The sequence below is a fragment of the Mizuhopecten yessoensis genome, unplaced genomic scaffold (assembly GCF_002113885.1).
Source record: "Mizuhopecten yessoensis strain PY_sf001 unplaced genomic scaffold, ASM211388v2 scaffold11117, whole genome shotgun sequence".
NCBI classification, from domain to species: domain Eukaryota; kingdom Metazoa; phylum Mollusca; class Bivalvia; order Pectinida; family Pectinidae; genus Mizuhopecten; species Mizuhopecten yessoensis.
In genome coordinates this window covers 164887-192871 of record NW_018408888.1, presented here as the reverse complement: position 1 = coordinate 192871, position 27985 = coordinate 164887, and the positions used below count along the sequence as shown (strand labels likewise).

The 27985-nt window shown below is 34.5% G+C and overlaps 1 protein-coding gene across 3 annotated transcripts; it reads left to right on the top strand.

Moving 5' to 3' along the window:
- Positions 1-6: 6 nt before the first annotated feature.
- LOC110466095 (helicase with zinc finger domain 2-like) lies at positions 7-26937 on the top strand. Of its 3 annotated transcripts, XM_021522398.1 has the most exons (12): positions 7-98; positions 316-383; positions 1436-1664; positions 13605-17107; positions 17401-17486; positions 18044-18187; positions 18283-18420; positions 20207-20832; positions 21965-22204; positions 23932-24106; positions 24275-24442; positions 25655-26937. In XM_021522398.1, exons 4-12 carry the CDS (start codon positions 13773-13775, stop codon positions 25747-25749), a joined length of 5007 nt encoding a protein of 1668 aa, XP_021378073.1. In that variant the 5' UTR covers positions 7-98; positions 316-383; positions 1436-1664; positions 13605-13772; the 3' UTR covers positions 25750-26937. The 3 variants fall into 3 exon arrangements, with proteins under 3 accessions (XP_021378073.1, XP_021378075.1, XP_021378074.1); XM_021522400.1 differs by lacking the exon at positions 316-383 and having other exon boundaries at positions 1600-1664; XM_021522399.1 differs by lacking the exons at positions 7-98; positions 316-383 and having other exon boundaries at positions 1339-1664.
- Positions 26938-27985: the final 1048 nt, after the last annotated feature.

Sequence of the window (27985 nt, the reverse complement as noted above, 5' to 3'; positions counted from 1 at the left end):
TGAAGAGTACCTGACGTACATGTAACACGTTCTCGTACAACCTATATAGACGACCTATACCTGCAGACTATGAATTTAAAGTGCACCAATATCATAAAGTAAGTAATAAAAATTATAAACCATTTTAAGTTATGCTATCAATAACCTTTAAGGAATTATATATTTTTCAATCAGAGGAGGCTGAATTATCTTTCCTTTATTTGACATATTTTTGGTGTGGTTCGTCATACTTTTTATAATGAGAACCAATTGTATTTATTAAGCCTATTTTATAAATTATTTACTTAATTAAGATGTTCTATTTTTTCCCTACAGATGAATTGAATATATAGACGACAAGCCATTATAAGTATTATCATTAAGACCCCTGTCGGTTTGATAGGGTAGGTATTTGTTAATTAATACGCTATGTAAATTATGGGACTATTGAAAATAATGTATGTTAACTAAATGGATAAATTGTTTAATTTATCATGAAGCAGAATGATATATTTATTATAAAGTGTTAATGTTAATTGTATCCGTTACGGGGAATTTGTATTTGATATGTATGTGATAAAGTATATTTCTCGTGTAGTGTACATGTATATATCACAGACTAGTTTTATCGTACTTGTTCTTATATGTTGTATTTGTGTTACTGTAGGGTCTTCTTTGTGATATGAAATAAACCACTAAAATGGAATCACAGTATTGGTTATTCTGTCATGAACCAATGTAGAGTTGACCTGGCTACAATAACATTTCTGTGACGTCACTTATTACACTCGCATCAGGGCAGGGAACATTTCCCCATGCTAATCAAATGGGGAAAGCACGTCAGAACCCTGTTTTTTTCAGCTAATCAAACGGGGGAAAGCGCGCCAGAACCCTGTGTTTTCGTGCTACTTGTAGGTGTTCACAACTGCATGGAGAAAAGTAGGCACTTCCCTATGGAAAAGTTGATAAGTTTCATTTGTTAAAACAAATATGAACTGGTTCATGACAAAACGGGAATGAGTTCAGTAAAGGCCTCAATGAATAATTGTTATAAATCTATTTATTACTGAAGGTCACAAGGTCACAATTTACGTTTCACAATGCCACTGTTGCTGTCGACAACCAGGGAACAGCTGTCGGTCGCTAATCCTTGGTATAATTAATTTAGAACATTTCATTCAAAATAACCACAATTGATTTTAAAACAGTCCTTGTAGGGCCGGTAGTTGATCACGTGACACTTTCAACAGATAACACTGCTTGTTTATGTTATGAGATACGATTATGTAACCATGAATGTGATTTGAATGCATTACTGTGAAAAAAATCAATATGCGTCGTGCTTTATTTATAAAGCAATATGCGAATGTTCTCGTTCGTTATGCCAACGGGGTATTTAAAAATGAAAACCCCATATTGAATTGCATGTTTCAATGTGCCCCTTTGCGTTTAACAGTAGTGCATCGAGGCGTTCATGTACGTTCCTGAACAGGCCGGAACCGATACGTCACTAACCAACGTCTAGACATGCACTACACAAACTACGGTAACCGGGTTTAACACTCGAATACTAAGTGACTTTATATACCTGCATCAACGTTTTTCTCACATGAAAAACAGGGGAACAAACAACGATTACATAGTACCCGGATGAAGAAATGGCAACGATTAACGCATGCAGGCCAGTATGTTACATTACTATTATCAGCTAACTACACATATCACAAATATTGCTATTTAACCAATATGCTTGCGGGACGTAGCCAGCCCTTGTTTGAAAGGGCTTCATTTAGAGCAGGTCGGCGGTAGTGCCTTGATAAGGGGAAAATGGGGTACAACAAACTAGCAGCGGTTTTTTTTTAAATGGGCAGATTCACCCTGTTCGTGTGGGCTTCCCGACACATGACAATTTTGTCAAACAATACAAATACTAGTAGACACGACTCGTGTCCATACTGATCGTCGTTAATACAATGCAATTTCAAGGATTGCGTCCCCTTCAAGCGATAACAACTCTATTTGCCCTGTTGGTTTTATATGTCTACATATATATATTTATCGCACCTCGGACAAAAATGTCCAAAAAACATTGGTTTAGAGCTGTCACATGGTGACCCTCTAATTTTCTATAGAGGGTCAGTAGGATTGCATTATAGGGCAATATTGTCGCCCATTGCTCACCGCTTCAAAACCAAAATCTCACAATTAACAAATGAGAAAATGTTAACGATCTGTGTGATATCTTGTTGCAAGAACAAAAAACTGTTACATGTTATGTTTTTGTTATATAATTTATTTTATTTTCATTTACAGTGTTGATTAAATTTGTGAAATATTCATATTGTTTTGTTATGCATTACATCATTTCTATTTTAAGCAAAAAGGGTCCTCGATGCGATAAATTCGTTATATAGTCAGTTACTGACCCTCTTCAGAACCATAGAGGGTCAGTTAGATGTGTAGGATGCTCGGGCTCCGCCCTCGCCCCCTATAAATCTTACTGATCCTCTATGGTTCCGTAGAGGGTCAGTAACTGAATATATAACTAATAATATATGGACGATAAACAACGTCTTCACGAGAGTGAATTAAACAGTATATCAGCTGTTAGTTGATACGACCTATAAGCCAGTTGTATCTGATGTAATGTCAGCAGTGGTTTGTTGAGTTGTCACATGTCTTGACGCCAGTATGAAATTGTTGAATTGACGAGTGTCTATAGTGCAGTAGTGAGTTATTGAGTGGCTTGAAGCATATAATATATGGTTGATAAGACACGTGTCTATACGCCATTTTTATCTTATTTAATGTCAGTAGTGGTTTTTTGAAGTGACACGCGTTTATAAGTCAGTAGTAATTTGTTAAGTTGATACGTGTCTATATTCCTTTAGTAATTTGCTGATACGGCACGTGTCTATAAGGCAGTTTATTTCATGTAATGTCAGTAGTGGTTTGTTGAGTTGACACGTGTCTACAAGCCTGTAGGATATGGGCTATAGAAATTTGTATCTGTTGTAATGTCAGTAGTGGTTTGTTGAGTTGCCACGTGTCTACAAGCCTGTAGGATATGGGCTATAGAAATTTGTATCTGTTGTAATGTCAGTAGTGGTTTGTTGAGTTGCCACGTGTCTACAAGCCTGTAAGATATGGGCAATATAAATTTGTATCTGTTGTAATGTCAGTATTGGTTTGTTGAGTTGACACGTGTCTACAAGCCTGTAGGATATGAGCTATAGAAATGTGTATCTGTTGTAATGTCAGTAGTGGTTTGTTGAGTTGACACGTTTCTACAAGCCTGTAAGATATGGGCTATTGAAATTTGTATCTGTTGTAATGTCAGTATTGGTTTGTTGAGTTGACACGTGTCTACAAGCCTGTAAGATATGGGCTAAAGAAATTTTTATCTGTTGTAATGTCAGTAGTGGTTTGTTGAGTTGACACGTGTCTACAAGCCTGTAAGATATGGGCTATAGAAATGTGTATCTGTTGTCATTTCATCAGGTTTTACTGACTTTATATATGTCAATTGGATTGGACATCAGGCTAGGCCTATTTAAGTCCTTTCCGAACTTATTTACAAACATTACATATATTCTATCATAACAATCCAATTAAACATTGCAGGGGAGATAACTCCAATTTAGCTTGTGAAATTAACATGTTCAACTTTGCTTTAATCATTTTCTGTGTATATTAATAATTAAATAAATCATATTGTATTCTTTATATTTATTGACAATCCATCCTACATAAAAACCAAGGGATACAGGCCCAAAAGTCCTTGTGTATAAACACATTGGCAATCCACCCATTGGATATATAGGATAAGTTACCATGAAATAAACATTTTGTAAAATTTCTGAATATGATATGGATTCATATAGGAAAAATGTAGTTATTATGATATATTATTGGAGTTGATTCTCTTAAAATTTATTCAACAAGGCACTATAGAATATTCATGTTACTATGAAATAGTTAGAACAGGTTATAAAATAGTACACTCATAAATTCCATCCAGTCCAGCCGAATACCAGAGATGTTGTGAAGATAGATTTACACCATTATCAATACTTATTAGCAGAGTGATCATGACACTATAACTAATAGCATCTCTTTCAATGTGAAGTTTTGCTGTGAGTGAGATTGCATATCAAGCCTATTAGTTTGACAAATGTAGTCAGATATACTTTTTAAAATGGATATGTTAATATCAGCGCTGCATATTAAGCATCCCTTTCATAGAGTTTTTAGATTAAAATGATCATGATTACCAGTTATACAAAATTGAGAATTTTTTATTACTAATCGCATTCTAAAGTTGTTATAGAGTGGGCATTCAAATATAAAATGAAATATATTTTCATTTTCATGTCCACATCTAGATGCTGGTGTGTCATTCAGATGATCCATATATCAGTCACTATTTAGGTTGCTAGCATGATTTCTCAGCTGACAAATTATGATATTGAATTTTCTTGGCCTATAGTATTTAAACATTCTAGCAATATCTTCAGTGTTGTTTATATTATCAGACTTGATGAAATTTTTAAATTGTTGAAGGGAAGTAGCATTTAAAGTTTCTGCAGACAGAAGGTTAAATTCTCTACACATTGAGGGAAAATAACTATTGAAATAATTCTCAGTTCTACAGAAAGGGGGATTAAAAATACGGCTATTTCTTAGTAGGTATCTTACATTTATATTGCTGTGAAGGTATGGTTTAATGATGTCTTCTAAGTACTTAGGCGATTCATTATTTAAAATTTTGAACATAAGTGCTAATTTAGGATTTTTTTCGCCTACAACAAAGTGATTCAAGTCCAGTTTCTGCATAAATCTTACAATGAGAGGTCCCTCTACGCAGTCTTGTAATAATCCTTAATGCCTCTAGCTGGATTTACTCAAGAATATTTTTTATTTTGGTTATTACAGTTATCCCATACTACATCCCCATATTAAAGTATTGGTCTAATAAAAGAGGTATATATTGTTATTAGACTTTTTCTATCCAATTTGTGTTTTAACATTCTCAATATATTCATTCTTTTATAAGCTAGCTCATAAATATTATCAATATGATACGTCCATTTTCCATCACTACTAAAAGTTAAACCAAGATGCTTATGAGTTTGTTTGTTACTTACAGTTTCATTACCAAATAATATATCTGGATGATTTAGTTTCCTTTTCCTCGAGAAGATTACAGATTCAGTTTTTAGTGAATTAAATTTGATATCCCATTTTTTTGCCCATACATTAATATTACCTAGATAATTTTTTAATTTCACTGCAATTTCATTTCGATTGTTGTCTATTACTTAATAGAGAGAGAATCATCTGCAAAAAGTTTTATTTTACTTGTTACATATTCTGTTATATCATTAATATAGATTAGGAAAAGAAATGGACCAAGGACCGAGCCTTGGGGTCCACCGGCTTTGACATGCTTAAAAGTTGAATAAAACTCCTCTGTTGATACTCTCTGCTTTCTATCAGAAAGATAATTACTAAACCATTGTAATATTTTCCCTTTGATGCCATTCGATTCCAATTTAAAAAGTAAACCTTCATGCCAAACTCTATCAAACGCCTTACTCACATCACAAAATACAAATCTGATTTCATTTTTGTTGATCCAAGTTATTTACAATAGTGTCATATATAGATAATAACTGGTTTACAGTCGAGTCTCTTGGTAAAAGGCCTGATTGGTGTATCGTTATGATATCACATTCTTTCATATAATTAAACATATATTTAAAAATAACTTTTTCAACAATTTTGCTAAAACATGATGTAATAGATATTGGCCTATAGTTAGATACATCATTGCATTAATATTAGCTGTTTTCCAAGAAAGAGGTATAATACCAGGTTCAATAGTCTTATTACAAAGAAAGTTAAAGTACATACTAGAGAAGGTGCTAATTTCTTTATTATCTGGGTATCATGCCATCTGGGCCAGGAGGTTTTTATCATTAAGTAAACACCGTTGATCTTTAATTGTCCTCTTCAGATATAATGATATTGTCTAGAAGGAAGGGAAAAGTATGTTCATGGGGGGTAAGGGGTTCAAGATTTTCAGAAGAAGTTAATATTGAGCTGAAGTAGTTATTTAGACATTCTGCTTTTTCAAATGGATGATGTGTTAAGTTATTATTATCAGAAAGAGGAGGAAGACAATTTGATACATTATTTGAATTCATGACAGATCCAGCAATTTTCCACTACTTATTAGGAGGCACAGATTGGTCACTAAGTGATTGTTGTAATTTTTCGTAATAAGTGTTTTAAGCTTCTCTAACAAGGTCTACTACTTCATTTCTAGCCTTTCTGAAAATTTCCCAATTAATTGCAGTGTTGTTATTTAGAGCTTTTTTTATGTAATCTATTTCTCTGTCTAATTTTTTGCCTTATAATATTCCTCATCCAAGGTTTATCATTAGGGCGATCAGTTATAAGTTTGGATGGTATACATTCTTCTATTTGATTATTAATAGAATCTGTTAAAAAAATATCAAACTCATTCTAGTCAAGTGTATTTATTAGTATTTCCCAATTTATTTCATTTAGAGCTATATTCATTTCATCAAAATCTGCATTCTCATAGTTAAGTATAGTTTTCTGGTAGGATTTTTGCTTAAATACAGAATATGAACAGGTAAAATGAATAACAGAATGATCACTGCATATTGGTGTATTCACTGTTTTATGTTTTATAAGATTAATATTATTAGTGAATAAAATATCAATACCAGTGGCAGTAGGTTGTGTTATCCTGGTATGTTTATTAATTAGATTTGTAAAGTTATATTTTACCATTAGTCTATTTAAATGGTGGTTAGTAGGTATATTCAACATCTTTACATTTATATCCCCAGTTATTATGATGTTAAGTGATGTGCTACATGCATTATCTAGAACATGGTCTAATTTATCCCAATATTCAACATTTGCTTCAGGTCTATAAATACATCCTAATACTATTTTTTGCTTATTGAATAATACTTCAATCCATATCATTTCTATATCTTCATGCTCAAGATCAATTCTTCTTTCGGTATGTACTGTGTCTTTGTGATAAATAATTACTCCTCCCCCAGGTCCAGTTTTTCTATCAAGTCTGTAAATGTTATGGGAATGGGAGTTAAGTGTTATTTCAGCATCAGTTATATTTGGAGAAAGGTGTGTTTCAGTAAGACATAATATGTCACTTTCGTGTAATTCTGCTTCAATGATATCAAGTTTGGTTCTGAGAGATCTAATATTAAGATGTGAAATTTCTATGCTACATTGGGGTCCTGGATTTAGTTCAATATCAGTGCAAAGAAGAAATATATTTTTAATGGTACATAAAAGATATTCAATGTTTCTAAGTTTGAAAAAATGTGATTCATCAAAAAGTAAACAATATGTAAAGTAATAGCTAGGGTATGTAATTTTACCTGCAAATGCTCGGATGATCAATGTGTTCATATAGTAATAATCCTCACAATATAGATGTGTCCAAATAAATATAATTACGATATTCTTATATTTATCCAATATCAAAGACAATTGAGTGGTAAACATTAGGACACATCAATAGGTTTCTGGTGTAAACAAACTTACGATAGACATAATGACAATCTCTGGAATTCGTCTGTGCACTGAGTGGATTTAGAGTAGAGTAAAACAGTACATTACATGGAAAGTATAACAGAAAAGTTAGTAAAAAGACCGTATGCAAGGTATACACATCATTAAACTGATTCATTACCTTAAGGTAATAGGATTGTGTCGCCATTTCTCAGTAGAATTTCTTCAAGTTTTGTAGTTATATTGCTTTGAAGAAGAGAACATTTTCTGCCACCAAAAAAATATAGGTTGTCAGAATTTTAAGGATTTTTAAATGGAAATTTATGTAAAAAGGAATGAATTTTGAAAAAAAAAATGAAACACACAATGCTTTGCAAAATAAAGTCAATAAAAATGATACTGACATAGATAAGTATTGTATAAATGTATATCAATTTCATAAATGCTGAAATTGTGTAAAATCAATTATCTATAAACGATTAAAAATTGACATTTTAAAATGAAACCATATACACATAGGAATTGCATGTAAGAGTTATCGTTCTTGAAAAACTTCACAGTAGTGAAATAGGTAGCCGGTTTCCTGAAGTACATAAAAATGGACACATGTGACTCATTGATTAAAAAACAACTGAAGTAATGCCTTGATTGCTTTGAAATACTTTAATATTGAAAGTACACACTGTTCTGTCAATAATAAGCATACACTATATTCATCATTATAACATTAAACATTAGAATGTACGGAAATTGTGATACTGTCTCCCTACATTGGATTTTCAACTAGGCATGTACTTCCTATTTCCGTTTAGCAATACACTCCTATGACCTTAACAAGCAACACGGAATCACTAAATATAGATATTAACGTCACAAACATAGTAGTGAACAGGATTTGGTTTGCCTTCAATTATGGTGTACGTCCTTTCCAATCAGCATTATTTACATGTATTTTGATGAGATATATCTGACATAGAATATTTTGATTAAGAATATAATTATAATGGGAGTCCTATATTTGACATTTCCATGTACAATACTCATAAGTAATTACTCGTGGAATGTTAAGACTCAAATAATTCTGGTCATTCTATTTATGTTGTAATGTCAGTAGTGGTTTGTTGAGTTGACATGTGTCTATAACTCTGTTATATATGGTTGGACTGACACGTGTCTATAATCCTGTTAATTTCATGTAATGTTGGTAGTGGTTTGATGAGTTGACACGTGTCTACAAACCTGTAATATATTGTTTACATGACATATGTCTATAGCAAGTTTTATCTTTGGTAATGTCAGTAATGGTTTGTTGAGTTGACACGTGTCTTAAGGCTGTAGTTTGTCTAAAGCAAGTTTGATCTGTTGTAATGTCAGCAGTGGTTTGATGAGTTGACACGTGTCTGTAACCAAGTAGTAAGTTGTTGAGTTGATCCGTGTCTATAAGTCAGTAGAAAGTTGTTAAGTTGACAGTGGTCTATCAGGCTGTATGTAGTTCATGGTTGAAATGACACATCTCTATAGCCAGTTTTATCTAATGTACTGACAGCATTGGTTTGTTGAGTTGACACGTGTTTATAAGTCAGTAGAAATTTGTTAAGTTGGCAGTGGTCTATCAGCCTGTAGTTCATGGTTGAAATGACACATCTCTATAGCAAGTTATATCTCAAGTAATGTCAGCACTAAGCTGTTGAGAAGACACGTTTCTATAAACCTGAAATAAGATGTTGAGATGACACCTTTCTTCATATATAAGTCATTTGTAATTTGTTAAGTTAATAATGTCTATAAGGCAGTAGTACGTTGTTGAGTTGATACGTGTTTATAATGCAGTTTTAAGTAGTTGAGTTGACACGTGTCTTTATGGTAGCAGTAAGTTGTTGTGTTGACACGTGTCTTTATGGTAGCAGTAAGTTGTTGTGTTGACACGTGTTTGTAAGGCAATAGTAATCTTTTGAGCTTATACGTGTCTATTGGGCCGAAGTAGTTATTGTATGGACACGTGTCTCTAAGGAAGTAGTAAGTTGATAAGTTGATATGTGTCTATGCGGCAGTAGTATGTTGTTGTGTGGACACGTGTTTGTAAGGCAGTAGTATGTTGTTTAGTTGACACGTGTTTATAAGGCATTATTAAGTTGTTGAGTTGACATGTGTCTATGAGGCAGTTTTATCTGATGATATGTCAGCAGTTACAAATGTGGGAGTACTGGTTTATCACATTTTACCAGTGAAATATTAAAAACTATTCATTCTATGAAAGTGATTAAACATTTATTCAAGACAAATTAGAAACAAGTTCACCAGCAAGTAATTGCTCACAAACATTTGCTTTTCACAACAACATTGTTAATCTCTATAAATTGCCTTGATGGCTTTTTTTTATGATAATATTTGATTTAACAATTATCGTGTTATTTTTTTTCAGTTTATATTGTAATGTGGTTTATAGACCATGGCTTATTATTCGCCAAAAAAACATTCACGCGTGTAGATCATAACAACGTGTTATTTTGAAGGTTATGCGTCTTATTTTAAATCAATTTCTGCTGGTGTTCCACAAGGTTCAGTTCTTGGTCCTTTTTATTTCTTTTATTCATTAATGATATTACTCATAAAATTAACACTAATGTAGAACTTTTTGCTGATGATACGTCTCTTTATGTAATAGTTGACAAAGATGTAATTTCTCCAGCAGAAGAACTTAATGATGATCTTGAATCCATTAATAATTGGGCAAAACTCTGGCAAATCAATTTTAATTCTCAAAAAACTATTGCATTAACTGTAACTAAGAAAAATAGACAGCAACCATTACTTATATTTGATAATCAGATAATTCATTAACATAAATCTCATAAACATCTTGGCGTAGTATTTAATTCTAATGGTTCTTGGGGTGATCATATTAAATATATTTATGATAAATCATGTAAAAGATTAAATATTCTACGTATGCTAAAACATAAAATTGATAGGAAATCTTTAGAATTACTACATCTCTCCTTCATTCGTCCTACTTTAGAATATGCCTCTTCTGTCTGGGGTAACTGTAACATTGGGGAAGAAAAACTAATTGAATCTGTTCAAATTGAAGCTATGAAAATTATAACTGGCCTAAGAAGGGGTACATTTCATCATAACTTATACTATGAAACAGGTTTTGAAAAATTAAAAGATCGGCGAAATAAGCATAAACTAGTCTTTATGTATAAAATCCTCAACCAATTAACACCTGATTATTTATTTGACATCATTGAACCTTATATCAATATAGAAGTCAATCACCATCTACGGACAAAAAGAGTTTTAACATTCCTCAATCTAGAACTAGTATCTACAGCCGTAGTTTCTTTCCTGATGTCATGCGCCTATGGAACAATCTCGATCAGTCTGTCACTTTTTCTCATTATCAGTTCTTTTATAAAGAAAATAACAAAATTCAAACACCTCCCAGGAACATTTCTGAAGACTTCATCACCTGTAATCCAAACTAAATATGTTTTTGTGTTAATTACGTAAAAGCGCTAGCAATTTAAATTTTGATAAATTCAATGATCACTTGATAGTTGATCCATCTTGCTCTTGTGGCGCATCTTGTAAAAATGCTGAACACTATTTCTTCTTCTGTCCACTTTATACTAACTATAGACATTTCATAACTGACATCACTAATAATTTTGGATATTCATCTGTTGGTCTACTTACATCTAGTAATGCTTATCTATCTTCTGATGATAATTTATTTATTCTCTCAAAAGTTCAAAATTACATTTCTGCTATTAACATATTTAATTAGAATTAGGACTGTTGTCATTTTATATTTTATATTTTATATTTAATTACATGTATTTTGATATATATATATATATATTTATAGATTATTTATTTATTCAATCTGCTTTTTGAGTAAGGGATTGTGTGTGTGTGTGTGTGTGCGCGCGCGAATGCAAATTCATATATGTGTGTATGTGAGTGTGTGTGTGTAAGTTTTTAAATGTCATCGAATAATGTTTCTTTTTCTTTCTTATGATTATAACTTGGTTGAATGTTCTAGCCTGTATGTTTGTAAGTGTATATGAGTGTGTCTTGATATGTATTAAATTCATGCTTTGTCCATCTATACCGGATAGGAGAATACGTATATAAGCTAAGACTGTTGTCTCGTCCAATTGTTCAATGGTTTTGTCCAATAACATTTGTTGAAATCTAAATCATTACCTGTGCTTAAATGACTATCTATCTTACCTTTATATAAGAAAATATCTATATCTAACTCTTTTCATGTATCTTTAATCATGCGTTGAGATCCGGTCATTATTTACTGACCATTGAGAAATTCTCAGGTATATTGAAGATACTAAGATATGTTTCAAGCAGTCTGTATTGTGATAAGATTGTAAAAAAGTTCACTAAGCACGACCAGTATAGCCTTTGTGTGACCTTTCGATGACTAGTGCTGTCATCAGATTTTCTGATGAAGGTGACGGAGTACGTGCCGAACTACACTGGTTGTGCTACATGAACCGTTCTACAGTCAGTACTTACACAACCTGAAGAAATTGATTAGAAATGTCGTGTTGAGGATAATAATGATCTCCAAACAATTTTATTCAATTTGGATACTTTTCACAACAGATATCAAGTCTTTAGGAACTTAATTATCAGTAAATAGACGAAAAAAGGAATCACCCATTTGGATATTTAGTGTTCCCATGCAAAATTTCCGCAAACTTATAACGATTGATATCATTCACATTTTGAAAAACGTTATCACATCATGAGCATTTAAGTAAAACGTGTGGTTTGTATTCAACTTTTAAACATGTTTTATCTACCTTTTCTAGGCCCAAATCACCCCTTCTTGTGTTGATGGACCGTTAAGAATAAAAAATAAATAATAGCCTTCAACTACATTTTAGTTTTACAATAACACTATATTTTTAGCATCAGGATTTTATTTACTTATTGTAAGGCCTGTTTCGTTGGCTAATGGTGAAGTTTAAGAACCAAAACCAGACATTTAGGTTCTGTGTTCTTTATTCAGGGTATATTTTACATAAGACTCAGTTGTTATAGTAAGTTTATACTTGTTTGTATGGTTATGCAGTGTAGTATATTTCCTCTCGATCATTATTCAAAACATTACCAAAAATAACGGCTTACTATTAAACTGTACGGTAAGTGGGACGATTTCGACTTTTCGAACGTGATCTTTCCATTTCTTGATACATTTGTAGTTATATTCCTGCTTTCCAAACCTTAGGTGTTTACCTGTCGTAGTTGATTCGGTATTATGGAGCTTGCTCCGAATGTCGTGCTTTTCCCTGTGGTCCCCATCATAATCATATTTGGAAATATACTATTTCTGTGTGTGATATGATGGTGTATTTCTTTTATTATGCCCCTTAATGTGTCTTGTTGTTTGGTAGGCACTACTCTGGTTCTCCCAATGGTGATGTAACATTATATTGATTTGACATAGATGTACAAGGCGGATGTCGTCGATGAATCCGAAGACGCTGAACCTTCCGAACACCTGAATTATTGTCCTTGTTCTAGCGCCTCCATATCAATATTTCATGTGTTCATATTTTCCCTAGTTTACATCGAATTTGAGTTTTGGTTTACTTTGTTGTTGACACTTGGATAGTCTCTTGTTGTGGTTTTCAGTAAACATAGTTCCTGTCATAACACAGGGAATTAAGCCAACCCTCCCTTCAAAAACTTGTTGTACAATTTCTTATTTTTTCTCTCCAAAATATATGATGTTCCTGTGCAGTTCTGGTTGGAGATTGTAAAGGGGTTAGTACTGGTAATTGAAGCAATAATTTCAGTTTTTTGTTAAATGGTTGAGAGTGATGAAAGCAAACATGTCAGTTAGTATCAATGGTATGAGAGACCTTGATATGATACTTAATATTATAATCTTTCATACAAATGTCACAGAAAGCTGTTAATATTGAACCCAATATAATTCTGTATATGTATTGCAGTTAACAGTATACATACGCATAGATAAATCTCAGGTTGCAGATTTTATCTTTCAGATAGAAAGACACCAGTGCATAGATATCACTCGGAGTCCCTCAGAGATTCAAGGAGATTAGCCATGTGAGCAAACAGCTGTCAATCATTTGGGATGTGGATTCCTGGTCTGCCGCTTATTGCTTGGTCTGAAACAATGACCCACGGATAGTTGACTGTATACATAAACTATGGCTTCTGAGTCACACAACCGTGACGACTGGTTTCACAAATCAGATTTGGAAGAATATTGTGATGACACTGATATCGACATTCTAGACCAAAGGTACCTTGAATATGGGCTGGATCTTGACGAGAAGTTTTCAACACCTCTTAATGGTATAGACGAAAATAAGATAATTTACTCATTTTCGTCCAAAACAACTGATACAAACATAGTTAAACTATGTAAATCGGAGCCAGAGAGATATAAAAGATGTACACTCGATATTGTTGGTGTCAGGGAGGCTGTGTGCACCCCACTAGACGAAGATCACTATCCTGCGGAGAAGATTTATATTTCTGGGAGATCGAAATGTGGCCAGGCCTTCAATGAGGATATTGTAGTTGTCGAAATTATACAAAACTGTTATGGGAACTCACAATCCGATTGGCCAAAACGAGTTGAGGGGAGGGTTGTAGCGATTGTAGAAAGGACAAGATATAACGACATCGAACATCCTGTATTTGTTTGCACTGCAGCTGATATGGAAAGGAGGATAATGTTTCCGTCGTGCAAAACAGTTCCAAAAATATACATCTCAAACAGGCGTGTTATGAAAGAAAGGAAACAAGAAGAACAGTATCTGATAGAAACATACAGATACAACGAACTCGAAGGCTACTTAATGTTCGACAAATTTTTCAAAATCAAACCTGAAAAAATAGAAAGTCTGATTTTTCTTGTCGCCTTTCTTAGATGGGATGTCGTCTGTCAATACCCTCTTGGCGCAGTCATCGGAGTTGTCGACGTTAATAGTTCTAATATTTTGCGCATCACAGAGCTTCGGCACCGGATTCCTTCACGCTATAAACCGGAAACTATGCGGGCAGTACATGATATCATCAAAGAAGAGAGCAGAAAGCAAGAATCCTCTGATGTTGACGACACATTAGTGTTTACCATCGATAGTAAAAATACGAGAGTAAGGGATGATGGTTTTAGTGTTGAAGGTATACCAAATGCTGCAGATACAGAAACTGAAACTGCATACAGAGTTGGTGTGCATTTAGCAGACGTTTGTAGACTTGTGCAAAAAGATGACCCAGTTGATCGGGAGGCAATGGAAAGATGTCGGACAAACTACGCTGGTATGGGAGCGAAACCTTGCCATATGCTGCCGGAGCCTTTGAGTACTAATATGTTGAGTCTGATACAAGGTAAAACGCGACATGTATTCTCTCTGTATTTTGAAATTAACAAAGATGGAAAGGTACTGAAATACCCTGAACCACAGAGTATAAAAAGACGTGTGATCAAGACAAGAACAAACCTTTGTTATGAAGAAGTACAGAACGTGTTGTTAGGAGACAAAGATATATATGTTCCGGGGTTGTCAACAAAGTTAAAAATAATGTATGACCTAGCAACAAAGCTAAGAAATAATCGGCTGAAGAGAGCCCATTTTGCCTTTCCTGGAAATGCTTTACTTGGATTAGAGGAAGACAAGGATAATGCCATTCACGAAGCTCATTATCTTGTTGAGGAATTCATGATTCTGACAAATGTTGCGGTTGCAAATATTTTAGAAGATGTTTATCCGAACAACATTCCACTACGCACCCATGCTTACCCCGACGCTCAACAGACAAGTGCTTGGTTGGGAGAACACAACGGGATTGCAGATATCATCATGGATCTCCAAGATCGTGACTTGCCAGATGAACCACATATTATTGGACTTCAAAACGGTATCAGAAAAGAAAAGATAACAATTGACCGACGAATTTGGAATGAACTGCGTAAGGCTTATGCAGCGAAAGATCACAGGAGACTGAAAATACTTCTTAGAACGGATGATCACCATCCAATGCAAAGTGTCGCATTACAGAAGTGGAAACTATTCCAACGTAAGGCAAAATATTCTCGATCGCTAAATGGCACGGATAAACTCCATTTTGGTTTGAGAGTAGACCTTTTTACACATGCTACATCTCCTATTAGAAGATATACAGATCTGGTGATTCAAAGGCTACTCCTTGCGTCAATCGAAAATGAAACTTACCCACCATACACTGCACTGGAAATAGATGACATATGTGATCGATCAAACGAGGGAATACACAGAGAAGAAAGATTTTACCAGAAGTACCGAACGCACGTGCTAGCTGCTCATCTGAAGAATTCGAACGCAGCCAAAGTGTCCGCTATCGTTGTAGGATTGCTAGATCAAACGACAGTTGAGCTCATAATCCTAGGATACAAATTTACAGAAGAACCATTTCATTTACGATTTAATCTGCTAGGACTGTGCTCCCAGCCGGAACTACAGCCTCTCGACGGAAAGACCAGACAAGTGATAGCAAAATGGAAGAAACCTATCTACGATACATGTCGCATAGCCTTTCACTTGAGAAAGGAAATCCAGAAAAACTGTTTTACTATTGACCCGAATGGTAACTCTGTCTTCGTGTCGTACACCGACTGGGTTTCTTTGTTACAAGCTTCCATTGATGATACATCGAGCGAATCGGAACAATTGTTTATTCGTCAAACCGAACCACAACCTGAAAGCATCCGAGGCAATGCAGACGACAATAGGTTTTACGCTCCAGACGTATGCTCTGAGGTAAAAAAGCATGAATATATACTTAAACATCTGTGTTCCTTTGAAAGGATTTTTGAAGTCGGACAAACGCTAAAAGTTCAGATAAGTGGTCAGCAAATGGATGGTTGTCTTGTACCCACAATTCAACTGGTATATGTTACAGAAACCATTGCGTTTTGCCTCCAACACGTGGCAGATCCCATTCCTTGTCTTTCGAGATATACCACAACGCCAACAAAGAAAACCTACAAAGATGACGGAGACTATCTCAGAATTTGGATTCCAATACTGGAAATGGAAGAGGTCACAAACATCATACGCAATGAAGATTCTCCTCTTGTGAAAAACGTCCCAGTGACATTTGATACAAAGTTGACTGGGACATTCACTCTGAATGCCAGATTCTGTAAAGAACGGAACATTGATTTGGGTTTTAAGAAAAAATCCAAGGAGGACAATATCGCTGATGAAGACGATGCAGAAGATGACTTTGACGATGATGATGAACATGATGTTCCATTCCATCCGGTCGTATGCTGTGACTTCCTTTGTATTCGTCTGCCATGCGAAGACAAGAATGTCAGTAACCAAACGTATGATTGGGTAGGCCATGCCAGGACAACAAAGACAAGACGACTAGGGGCAAAGACCCGCGCTAGGTATGAAATAGGATTCGATCTTCACAACTGTCCAGACATACCCGACAAAGGAAAGTACCTGTGTACTTTGGAACTGCTCACGAAGTCCAGTGTTCACAGGTAAGTTAGTGAGAGATTTCTTTCTAACTTAAACGGTAACAGCTGACATGGTATCAAACACATACCTACATGTCAGAAAATGTGGTGTGTAGGAGACCCAATAATGTTTCACTTCAAGAACTTATATCACATGAGTGTTTACAACAACATTATCTGCTCTATTTGTCATGTTCTTCTTTATTTAAATATTGATGAAAAGTCATTTAACCGTTTTTATTTATCAAAATGTATCGACCGTCAGTGATATTACAAGAAATGTTATTGGATTTTGCTTTTATTTTTCCTATCAATAGGCGTGCAGAAGAAACTATTAAAGGTCTCCGGGATGCGACACAGTTAGCAAAAGCAATTGCTCTGGGAAGGAAAATTCCAGAATTAGGTAAGTATTTTCATAAATAATTACTTGAAAATAATGTGTCCCGCCGAAGATATCACGTTTTATTTCTTACGATAGTACCAAAGGTCAGCACTTACTCTTTCAAGACAAATAAATTACAGTATATTAATGCATTGGTTTTCTTTTCAATTAAATTCATACCCAAATTCTTGTTGGTGAATACTACTCACTTAAATTTTTGACCGGTTAAAATGTTCAGTTCAGGATAAAATTTGTTGATGGTGAATGGATAAATTCCCCCAGGCCAATTTGAGGGCTATTTAATAATAATATTACAACAAAGCTTATATATCTTGTATCTTGTATCTTGTATCCGTATTTCAAGCGTCTGTTTTGGTCGTATGGAATTTGTGTGTTCCGGATTCTATTTGGAAACCAGATTTTCGAAGCTATAACGCACAGGCAAATACTCAGATCACTATATCTCCTGAAAGTTGATCAAAATGTTTCCTCGTCTCAGAGATTTTGTTCAAGGAACCATTATTAAAAAATGAATTTAAATTAATCTTTTCAAATATCTTGAATCAAATTTGTTTTAGAGCGTTACCATTTACATGCCGTAGAGAGTCTACCGCGGGATATCAATGAGCCAAATGTTGATATTCCAAAGAATAATGCGATGCAGCAAGAAGCGATTGATGCAGCCCTCAGGTTGTCGTTCAGCTTAATACAGGGACCACCCGGTATGTCGTCTATTTCCATTTGTTCTGTTCCATTTGATTGCCATCTTCTGATATTGCATTTGAATATATTTAACATGATTCTTCCCTGATTTCAGGTACAGGGAAGACGTTTACAGGTCTCAAACTGATATACCTATTTCACCAACTCAACAAAATGGCTGAGGGAGTCGGACGAGAGAGAAGACAAATACTTTTCTGTGGACCGTCCAACAAATCTGTGGATCTCGTCGCTAGTGAGTTTTTAAGTATTTCTTTTTGATTTGTTTGTTTATTTATTTATTTATTTTGTGAGAAAATCACAGTACGCATTTTCTGTACATGACGTCATTGTTGGACCTGTATATATTGGTAAGTGATGGTGATATTTTGCATATTTGACATGAGCATAATTCGTTACTGTTTAATTAGCTGGCTAATTTTGTGTCAGTGTTTCAAGAAGCCATTTATTCTGTATAGGCATATCTTTCCTTTCGTTGTGAACGATTTGGTATATATACTTGTTTATTTTGGACATTACATATAATATACCAACTCCACTTGTGAAAAGGAAATATCAACAGTTTTGCCCGGAAATTATTCATGATCGAAAAGAAAAAACAAAAATCATGATTTCTTTATAAAAACAAGAGCTGTTGGAGAACAGCATGGCTCGCCTATTAGTGATTTATGTTGAAAAATAGCAAATATCAATAGAAACCAATGAACAGTAAAATCTCGATAAAATGTCCGTCATTTCATTTACCACCTCACTTACTGCCAACATATTTTCAGGTCCCTTAATTATGTTTTTCTTAAGAATTCCTTACACGTTTCCCTCAATTTATCGCCAAGCCCCTTTATAATGCCAACATTTGTTTGAGCAAATGATGGCAAGTCCAATTAAGCTGTTTTTGGCCCATAAAATATGAAAATATGGTTCAGCACATTGCTTACACTCCATATAAATATTTCAACCTTATAATCGACAAATGTGTATTGAGTGTGATGATCCAACACGGTCTAAAAAAACTTGCCTAAAAATGTTAACCTCAAATTTAACTAATTTCAATTAAGCTGTGTATGGTCCCTAAAATATGAAAAATGGTCAAGCATATTGCTTACACTCGATATAAATGTCTTAAACTCATGATAGACAATTGTGTATTAGTGTGATGATCCAACACTGTCTGGAAAAAAAACTTGTCCAAAAACTTTAACCCCAACAGGTGGGACGCCGACGCCGACGCCGACGCCGGGTGACTACATTAGCCTCTCCCCCCCCCCCCCCCCCCCCCCCTATTCTCCGGATAGGCGAGATATTGATATTGTATTATGAAATCATGAATACTTCATGTACTGAAATTAATATTTATTATTGTAACAAAAGGAAAAGGCAACAATTTGAAAAGTGTACAATGTGTTTTTACTTATAAATAAAAATGCAAGCAAAGGAGGAAAACAAGATCGCCTTAAAGGAAAATGTATTCGTTTGCGAGGAGACATGATCGCGCGAAAAAGAAATTAACGCTTTAGAGCAATATGTTCTATTTTAACGTTAAATTATTTACGTTATTGGACCAGTTAAGTATAATATAATATATCATATGCTTACGGTATGTGAAAGGTTTCAGAAGTGAGATTTCATATCACCAGCAATGTCTACCTTGTGTTACGTGGTTTTGTCATCACGTACCGTTACGACCTGATGGTAAAAGGCAGAATAACCAGACCAGTGAAACAAATTAAAGATGATCGTAGCACATGGATGACCATCACGGCATACTGGCATACTATTATGTAAATTAGTTCTTTATTAAGTGTCCTTGATGTTCAGACAGGAAATGTTCTGTAGCTATCAAACTAATTTGCCTGATTCTACGGAAAGTTACTTCTTAGCCAGATACAGAATAAAGTGAAAGATATTTGTATTTAGTTTGGTAATATATATTTTGTTTTGGTGATTGATGATAAGGTTATACATTAATATCTATCTATGTTTTGTTGTGTTGTATTGTTCTATTTGGTTCGATATTGTTTTAGGATGGATGAAGGAAAGGTTCATGAACTGTCCGAAGGCGCCCCGGTTGGTGCGGTTTTACAGTCAGATTTATGAATGTGTGGATTTCCCTGTCCCCGGTCGCATAGAATCCGCACGACGGTCTCTGAGAAATGCTAAACCGGATCCTTACCTGACGAGGAACCATGTTGTCGTTCACTATTTAATACGGAGAGAAGGAAAAACATATGCTGATGAAATACATCAGTTTGACGAAAAGTTCCAGGGTCGAAAATACGACGTGACTTTTGATGATGTGCAATCGTATTTCAAGATAGTGAGCGAAGCAACAAAAGAAGTTTTGCAAAATTGTGACGTCATATTTTGCACAACTGCCATGGCTGCCAACCCGAAGCTGTTAAAAGCAACCAAGGGCAAAATATATCAGTGTATCATAGACGAAAGTGGAATGTGTACCGAACCTGAGACGATGGTACCAATAATAGCTACCAGAGCGGCGCAGGTCGTGCTGATAGGAGACCACAAGCAGCTTCAACCAATTTTACAGTCAAGGGCTGCAAAAGAACTTGGACTTGTCAACTCTTTATTTGAGAAATATGCCGGTCGTACAACAACACACCTAACGATGCTGAAGCAACAGTACCGCATGGTAATACATAGATCCGTATTTTGGTAGAATCTGTAATATTTTCTGACAAAACATTTGTACAAGACATTTTTTCTTTTCATGATTTATGAACATACATAACTTGCCTTTAAGACAATAGTTCCATATTTAAAGGGGTCGGGCAGAAGGAGCTGAATTTTTAGGTCCGGGTAGAGTTAAAGGGGGGGGGGGGGGTTAGGGATGTAGGTTAGCTTTTCGGCCGTCCTAAAAGTTCGTCCGGGGCATATCTTCTAAAAGTTTTTACATGCAGCAACCGGATTTGATCTGCAAGTACATAATATTGAGATGGCTAAGTGTCAAGCACAAAAAAAGATCAGAGTGACGTGACCTATGGTCTGACCTTAGACTTTAGCCTTTGAAAACAATTTGTCTGAGACATATCTCATATACGATTACACGTGAAGCAACCAAGTGTGGTATGCAAGTACCTCTTACGATGGCTGAGTAGTATGCACATTAAGTAGGTCAATGTGACCTTTGGCTTGACCTATAGCATTAACCTATGAAAAAGGTTGTACTGTCCGTCATTCTTTCTATACTGTTTCACCTGGAATTTTAATTGCTGTTGCACATACATGATAACCGCTGTGGCGTCTGATTGGTCAGAAGATGGCCCACTGTTTTCTCTGGAACTACACAGCAGATTCCAATGAAACTTTGTATAAGCATGTGTAGATGAGTAAAATCTGCAACTGTGCATCGAGATGGCTTTCACGGCATCTGTTTGGTCAAAATTAAGATATTGGCCAATTTCGATCACTTTATATATAGGTAATACGCCGTTAAAAGAGTACAGTGTCTTAAATTAGCCTCATTTTCGACTGTTGGGGTAGTTGTTTTTACTTTTGTAACGGCCGCTGTTACAATTAGAACTTGATGGCAATATTTAGCTCTGCCTCCTAACTTTACTTGATTGATTTTGCCCATTAGTTTTAGATATTACTCACTGGTAAGGTCAAACTATATTGCAACTGCCATATTGTTTAAGAGCGAAAAAGAGACGACCATTTTCAGTTTTAGAGAACATTAGCAATCTGTCAGAGAAATTTTACTTCAAATAAACATTCTTTTTTAAATTATAAATATAATTTCATATTTTGTTTGTTTATAATAGAATCCATGGATATGTTCCTTCCCATCTAAAGAATTTTACGGAGACAAGCTAACGACAGACCAAAAGTACACGGCTGGTTGGCTAGTGAATCGTCCATTGAAAATCTGGAAGAACAATAATCCAAAGAACCATATTCCGATCGCTTTCGTACATGTTGAAGGGAAAGAGGTCACGTTAGAGGTTTCCACAGAAGAAGGAAACGAAAAATCAAAGAGCAACCTAGAGGAAGCTAAACAAGCCGTAAGTTTGATCATGTGGTTTGAACTAATCAGCAAATTTTTATATCAAATTGATATCAAATTCTGTATCAGACAAATTTATTTTAAATTAAATATAATCCCGAAACAATTTTATGAATTTACTTGAATTGTTCTATCTGTTCATCCGTCTGCAGACACAGTTTTGTACCGAGTACAGATATGCTGCTTCAATTACATTCTAAATTGTTTTTATATTTTCGGTGATAGCCATTATAGGATGGCGATAATGCAAACGGTATACTTCAGCCTCGACAATAGCCACTGTAGTTTTGAATTGGAATACTGTATCTTATAAACACATAGAAGCATAAAATTGACTACTCACACAGTTCCAGCTCCTGTTCTCAGCTAAAGAGATTCGTGTTATATAGGCTGGTTGTTCTATTTATCGTCGATATTGTGTTATAAACACTTGGAATACAAAGTAAGTAAACGCATATCTACTATGTCCAGGCTATGATATTTCAGTGAGATGACGCTCTAAATTGGCCCATAATTTACCCCATAACTATGGAAACAATTTGAATATGACCTCATGTGTAAGGAAGTCTAAAACCCCAAACCTAACAAATATGAATGTTAGCTCATAGTTCAGGATTATACAGCAACGGTTTACATAGTAACAGTAAAACAAGTATAATACATTGACTGCTTTTCCCTGTTTGGCAATACATTGTCACTAAATATTTAGTTTGAAAGCTTTTTTGAACACAATCACATTAGAGAATAGAAAGTTTTTTAAAAATATAGATAAATGATAAAAATATAGAATGCTATATGGATAACATATTAAAAAATAGTTTTCTTTGTTTTGTCAATTGTTTGAATAGAGCATTGTTTCTTTTTAAAAGCTTAACGTAGTAAATACACGGTGAATCTTACTATATTGATGCAATCAATATTCTTCCTCATCCTCGTATTTTCTGGGATTCGCTCCCTTTATTTTCTGCATCTCTAGACTATGTCATGCCAAAACTGAAGGCTGTGTGCGCGCAACCCCAGTCGATGACACAATAAGACTAGTTAATCCTTTGATGTACATAAAAAAATAACTGACTTTGAAGTCGGGTGTAGCCTGTTTGTGTCTTCAAAGGACAGGTATCAGCCTAGTGATTTTTCAGGGTTTTTTCACCTGAAACCAATCTAATAGCTAACTGCGTGCCTTCGATTTGGTCATGACATTATTCAGGGTTGCAGAGAGCGTAAGTATTTCCGGCCACTCATATCGCTTTGTCTACTGTTGTTGTTCAGTTTAAGCCTCCGGGAAGTAGAACATATGAATAACAAATGTGGGTAGGCTTGTTTATTGCAAACAATAACACATTTGTCTTTGTCTGATAAAGAGGATAGCTCGGGTTTGTTGCGCACTTGTAATACATGTAATTTCAAATATGATACTTATCTAATCTCTGGTACATAAATCATGTTTTAACATCTGAATACTTCTCCAGACCAGGGCACCGTTTCTCAAACCTAATTAACTTAGCTACACTTAACGGACACAATTTAAGCCGGTATATTTAATATGAAATTCAAAACTGATGTTGTATGTATAAGGATTCATAATGACAAGAAAGCAAAACAAAACGTAAATTTTTAATTACTTCATGATGAAGGCACATTAGAAAATATCCAGCTACATGTAATACGATTTTGAACAACCCGGTCCAGATATAAAGATTGTATGGTGGGTTTTTTTCAATTCAGGTGGAGATCTTTGAACATCTCGTAAAAAGAGAAAAACTAAACGTGGCAGATATACGTATTTTGTCACAATACAACGCCCAGAGACAGCTCATACATAGGAAGATAACTGAAATAAAAACTGAAGAGAAAATAGCATACCCCGACGTCAGGGTGGACACCGTCGTGGCCAGTCAAGGTTTGTCTGAACGAACAACTTCACTGCTAAATAATTAAACCACTAAATGGAGTAGTTTTACATTTGATTCTTATTATGTTTCTCACATTTTACATTTTTGTTAACCTTTCGACGGTTATGGACGTTGATTGATAATAATGAATGTTTTTGGATGATTTCATTGGTTAGGAGGAGAGAGCGACTACGTCATCCTCAGTACCGTTCGTTCCATGCCTAGGCCACTGATCGAGCATCGTCCCGCTCTAGGATGGAAGCTACGGCATCTGGGATTTATCACAGACAGACACCAAATCAACGTTGCGCTAACGAGAGCTAAGAAAGGACTATTCATTATCGGTAGGTACTGTTATATCCAACAAAAACAATTTAGAATACATGTATCATTAGAAAATATAGATACTAGATTTTGTATAGGAGTGGCCATATCCATTATTTCATAAACTGTATAAAAAGTATACCAAAGATGATAATAGATATAAAATAACAATAGTCTACGGATAACAGAAAAGTAGAAAATGTTTGACTAGGAAGGAAAAACAAAGAGCTATTTCTTATCGTCGGCTTCGTTCCGGTGTTATTGTTTTGTTTAAGCTTTCAAATAGACAAATTAAACACTTTAATTGGATAATCATACTTTGGCAGAAACAATGATATGCATATGAAGATCGTTTTGTATGCATTTAATTTAAGCTGTACCGTACCTATCCTATATGTTACATACAAAACAAATCATAGATTTGATATTTCATTGGTTTGAACATATGTATTGAGTTGGCAATAATGTTTTTTGGATTGCAATAGTGGACTGATCCAACGACTTATTACTGTTTATTTCAAAACAGACATATCCACTTTATGTGTAAATTATAGTACGATATAATTTTAATATGCAATATGAAGACGTTTGAATTGTCTTGCAGTTATAAAAATGTGCAGATCATGGTTAACAGTGTATGACACGTTTTACAACTGGGAATTAATTAAACTATATATTACGAACTTGCCAATTTTTTTTTTTATGATCTCCTCATTCGTAACCTGCTTATGGATTTCAAATACCACAACTACTTCGCTTCCTACAAGGGCCTGAGTAACATGATCTTCTGGAAAGATACGCCCTATTATAAAACTAGAAAAAATAAGGCATGACTTTCTTCATGAAAGACTTTTGATTAAACACATTATGTTGAAGAATTGTTGATGGTAGTCAGCACGACCTGCTATATCCAAATACGGAATTTCAGTTTCTTTTCCACGATGAAATATATCATTAGTTACTCAATACCTTCCCCAGTTTAACTGGCTACATCATATGTAGTGCTATGCGTGGCGAAGGAAATGCTTTCTAGGTTTTGCTTGGGTTAATATGAGTTGGTTTATGGATTTGATGTGTTCTCAGTTCCAGTTGTGTTTTCGAACAACATTGATATACGGTTCTTTCTCCTATGTTGTTTTCGTGGTATATATATGTGTATATTATATTTTATTCAATAACATGAATTAACTCTTATTTGTAAAATTTCATTGTTTTACGATTTCTGTTGACAGGGAACAAACATTTGCTTAGATGTGATAAGACTTGGGAAAATCTACTGAATTTCTACGAAAACAATGAGCGAGTTTTTAACGACTTTCCGCTGTGATGAACTGTGAAATCTTGGAAACGGTGGTATAAGTGACTCAAAACTGTTTATATTGAATAGTTTCCTGTTAAATGCTGCGTCTGATCAGTCAGGGAACATTATGATAAAGTAGCATCCATTTCCTCAAACCAAAACAAGTATAGTTTCAACTTTGAGAAGACACATGTATTTTATTTGGAAGAGGACTGCGTATATTATCTCTCGTTAGATCATTATCATTTGTACTTAAATACCATCAAACATGTTCAAATATTTTGAGTATTTTACTTATTAGTTTCTAGATCTAGTTTATAGTAATCAAAGAGTGATAACTCACAGTATTATACATATGCTTTCATCCTGTCTTTATCATTCATCATATATGATTAATATTCTATAACTATCTGGTGGTATATCCCCTTTGTTGTTTAGGGTCAGCCGCTCCCGGACACACAGGTTCTTTGTTGAACCACGCGCCTGGTCAGAGGGTGTGAATCCTACACGAGCACACGATATGTTCGTCATGCTAATTGTAAAAGTGGACTTTTTTGACTGCGGTGTGGAAACTAATTGTGAAATCTATATATTCTGTACAACTATAATCTTTGTAATCTATAAATAGATATTCGCGGAAATGTTGTTGTTGATTTAATGTTAGTGTTTGTTGGTATATCGCCTTGTTTTGTCAGTAGGTGTTAACCTTCCTGTACACATAAAGTATTCGTCATACCTGTGTATTGTTAAATATGTTAAGTGCATTTTCGTTAGATTTAGAGTGAATCACTATCCGTGAGATTATTATAATTTATTAACATGACTCGTGTGTCGATCACGAACTTAATATCTTTCTTTATTAATTTAAAATCCACGCAAATAAAAACAATCGCGAATATAAATACTCACAAAGGATATGGAAGCTTAGGAATAATAAACGCCTTAAAGTTCACGGTGTTCAATAGAGGGACATTTAACAGCGTATTCCACGTATCTAATAGGACGCATTGTCTGTTGTGGTGGTAAAAGAGACAAATATGACTGGTTAGCTCCTATTTTTGTCAATCATACAAGAATACTGAATGCAATTCATATTTTACTCTATATCGTGCATTGAAAACAGTTGTTGTATGTAAAGGATATATGATTTTATTGATGTATATAATAGATTATTTGTAAATAAATTATGTCTGCAAAAGACGTGAAGGATTTGTATTACATATGTACAATATCAAATATGTTTTTATATATAACATTTATGATATATTTAATGAACTGAAGCAGAATTTAGACAATATTATATATAAAATATATCTATAATTATAGAATAAAAACATAAATCTTTCAGATCATCCGCTAGGCCTTTCTGCCTTCTAGGACTTCTTCAGGCGGATTGATGTTTCATATTATATATAATCTATAATTATATATGGATATGAATAACTTGTAGAAGTTGTAAATATTCTTAAATATAAGATACATTTATAGAGAATATGTGCCTTTTTAATCATCATTAATATTGTACATATATTCAACATACAAATTAACTGTATTTTTCTTCATGTTCAGCATAATTGTTATTAAGTGAATAACATGCAGCGGAGTTAGTATAATAATTATCTGACAAAAAAGGTGTGTGTCTGTGTAGGTGTCAATGTGTATGTGTGTGTGTGTGTGTGTGTGTGTGTTTGTGAAGGTGTCAATATGTGTGTGTTTGTGTAGGTGTCAATGTGTGTGTGTGTGTTTATGTTTGTGTAGGCTTAATCTGTGTTTGTGTGTTTGTGTGGGTGTTAAGCTGTTTGTGTGTCGATCTCTGTGTGTATTTGTGAAGATGTCAATCGGTGTGTGTGTTTGTGAATGTGTCAATCTCTGTGTGTGTTCGTAAAGGTGTCAATGTCTGCGTGTGTTTGTAAAGGTGTCAATCTCTGTGTGTGTTTGTGAAGGTGTCAAAAAGGTGTCAATCTCTGTGTGTGTTTGTAAAGGTGTCAAAAAGGTGTCAATCTCTGTGTGTGTTTGTAAAGGTGTCAATTTGTGTGTGTGTTCGTACAGACAAGGTCTTTGCCCTTCATTCGTTGGTCTATTAAATGGATATATGATAGATGCGTCTTATGTGCCATTTTAATCATCACATTGAAATGTACATGTACATGACAAAAATACAATAAGCAAATAAGTATGGTGTCAAACATTATTTGACATAAATAAAATAAAACTTTCTTTTCCCTGTTGTAACACAATTTACCCATCACAGTAGATTTGCTAC

Excerpts from the sequence above, each read along its gene's own strand:
- LOC110466095 (XM_021522400.1), top strand. The coding sequence starts at position 13,773 with ATGGCTTCTGAGTCACACAACCGTGACGACTGGTTTCACAAATCAGAT. Across the intron at positions 22,205-23,931 it reads TAGAGGAAGCTAAACAAGCC|GTGGAGATCTTTGAACATCT; the intron begins GTAAGTTTGATC and ends TTTTCAATTCAG. Across the intron at positions 24,443-25,654 it reads GAAAGGACTATTCATTATCG|GGAACAAACATTTGCTTAGA; the intron begins GTAGGTACTGTT and ends TTCTGTTGACAG.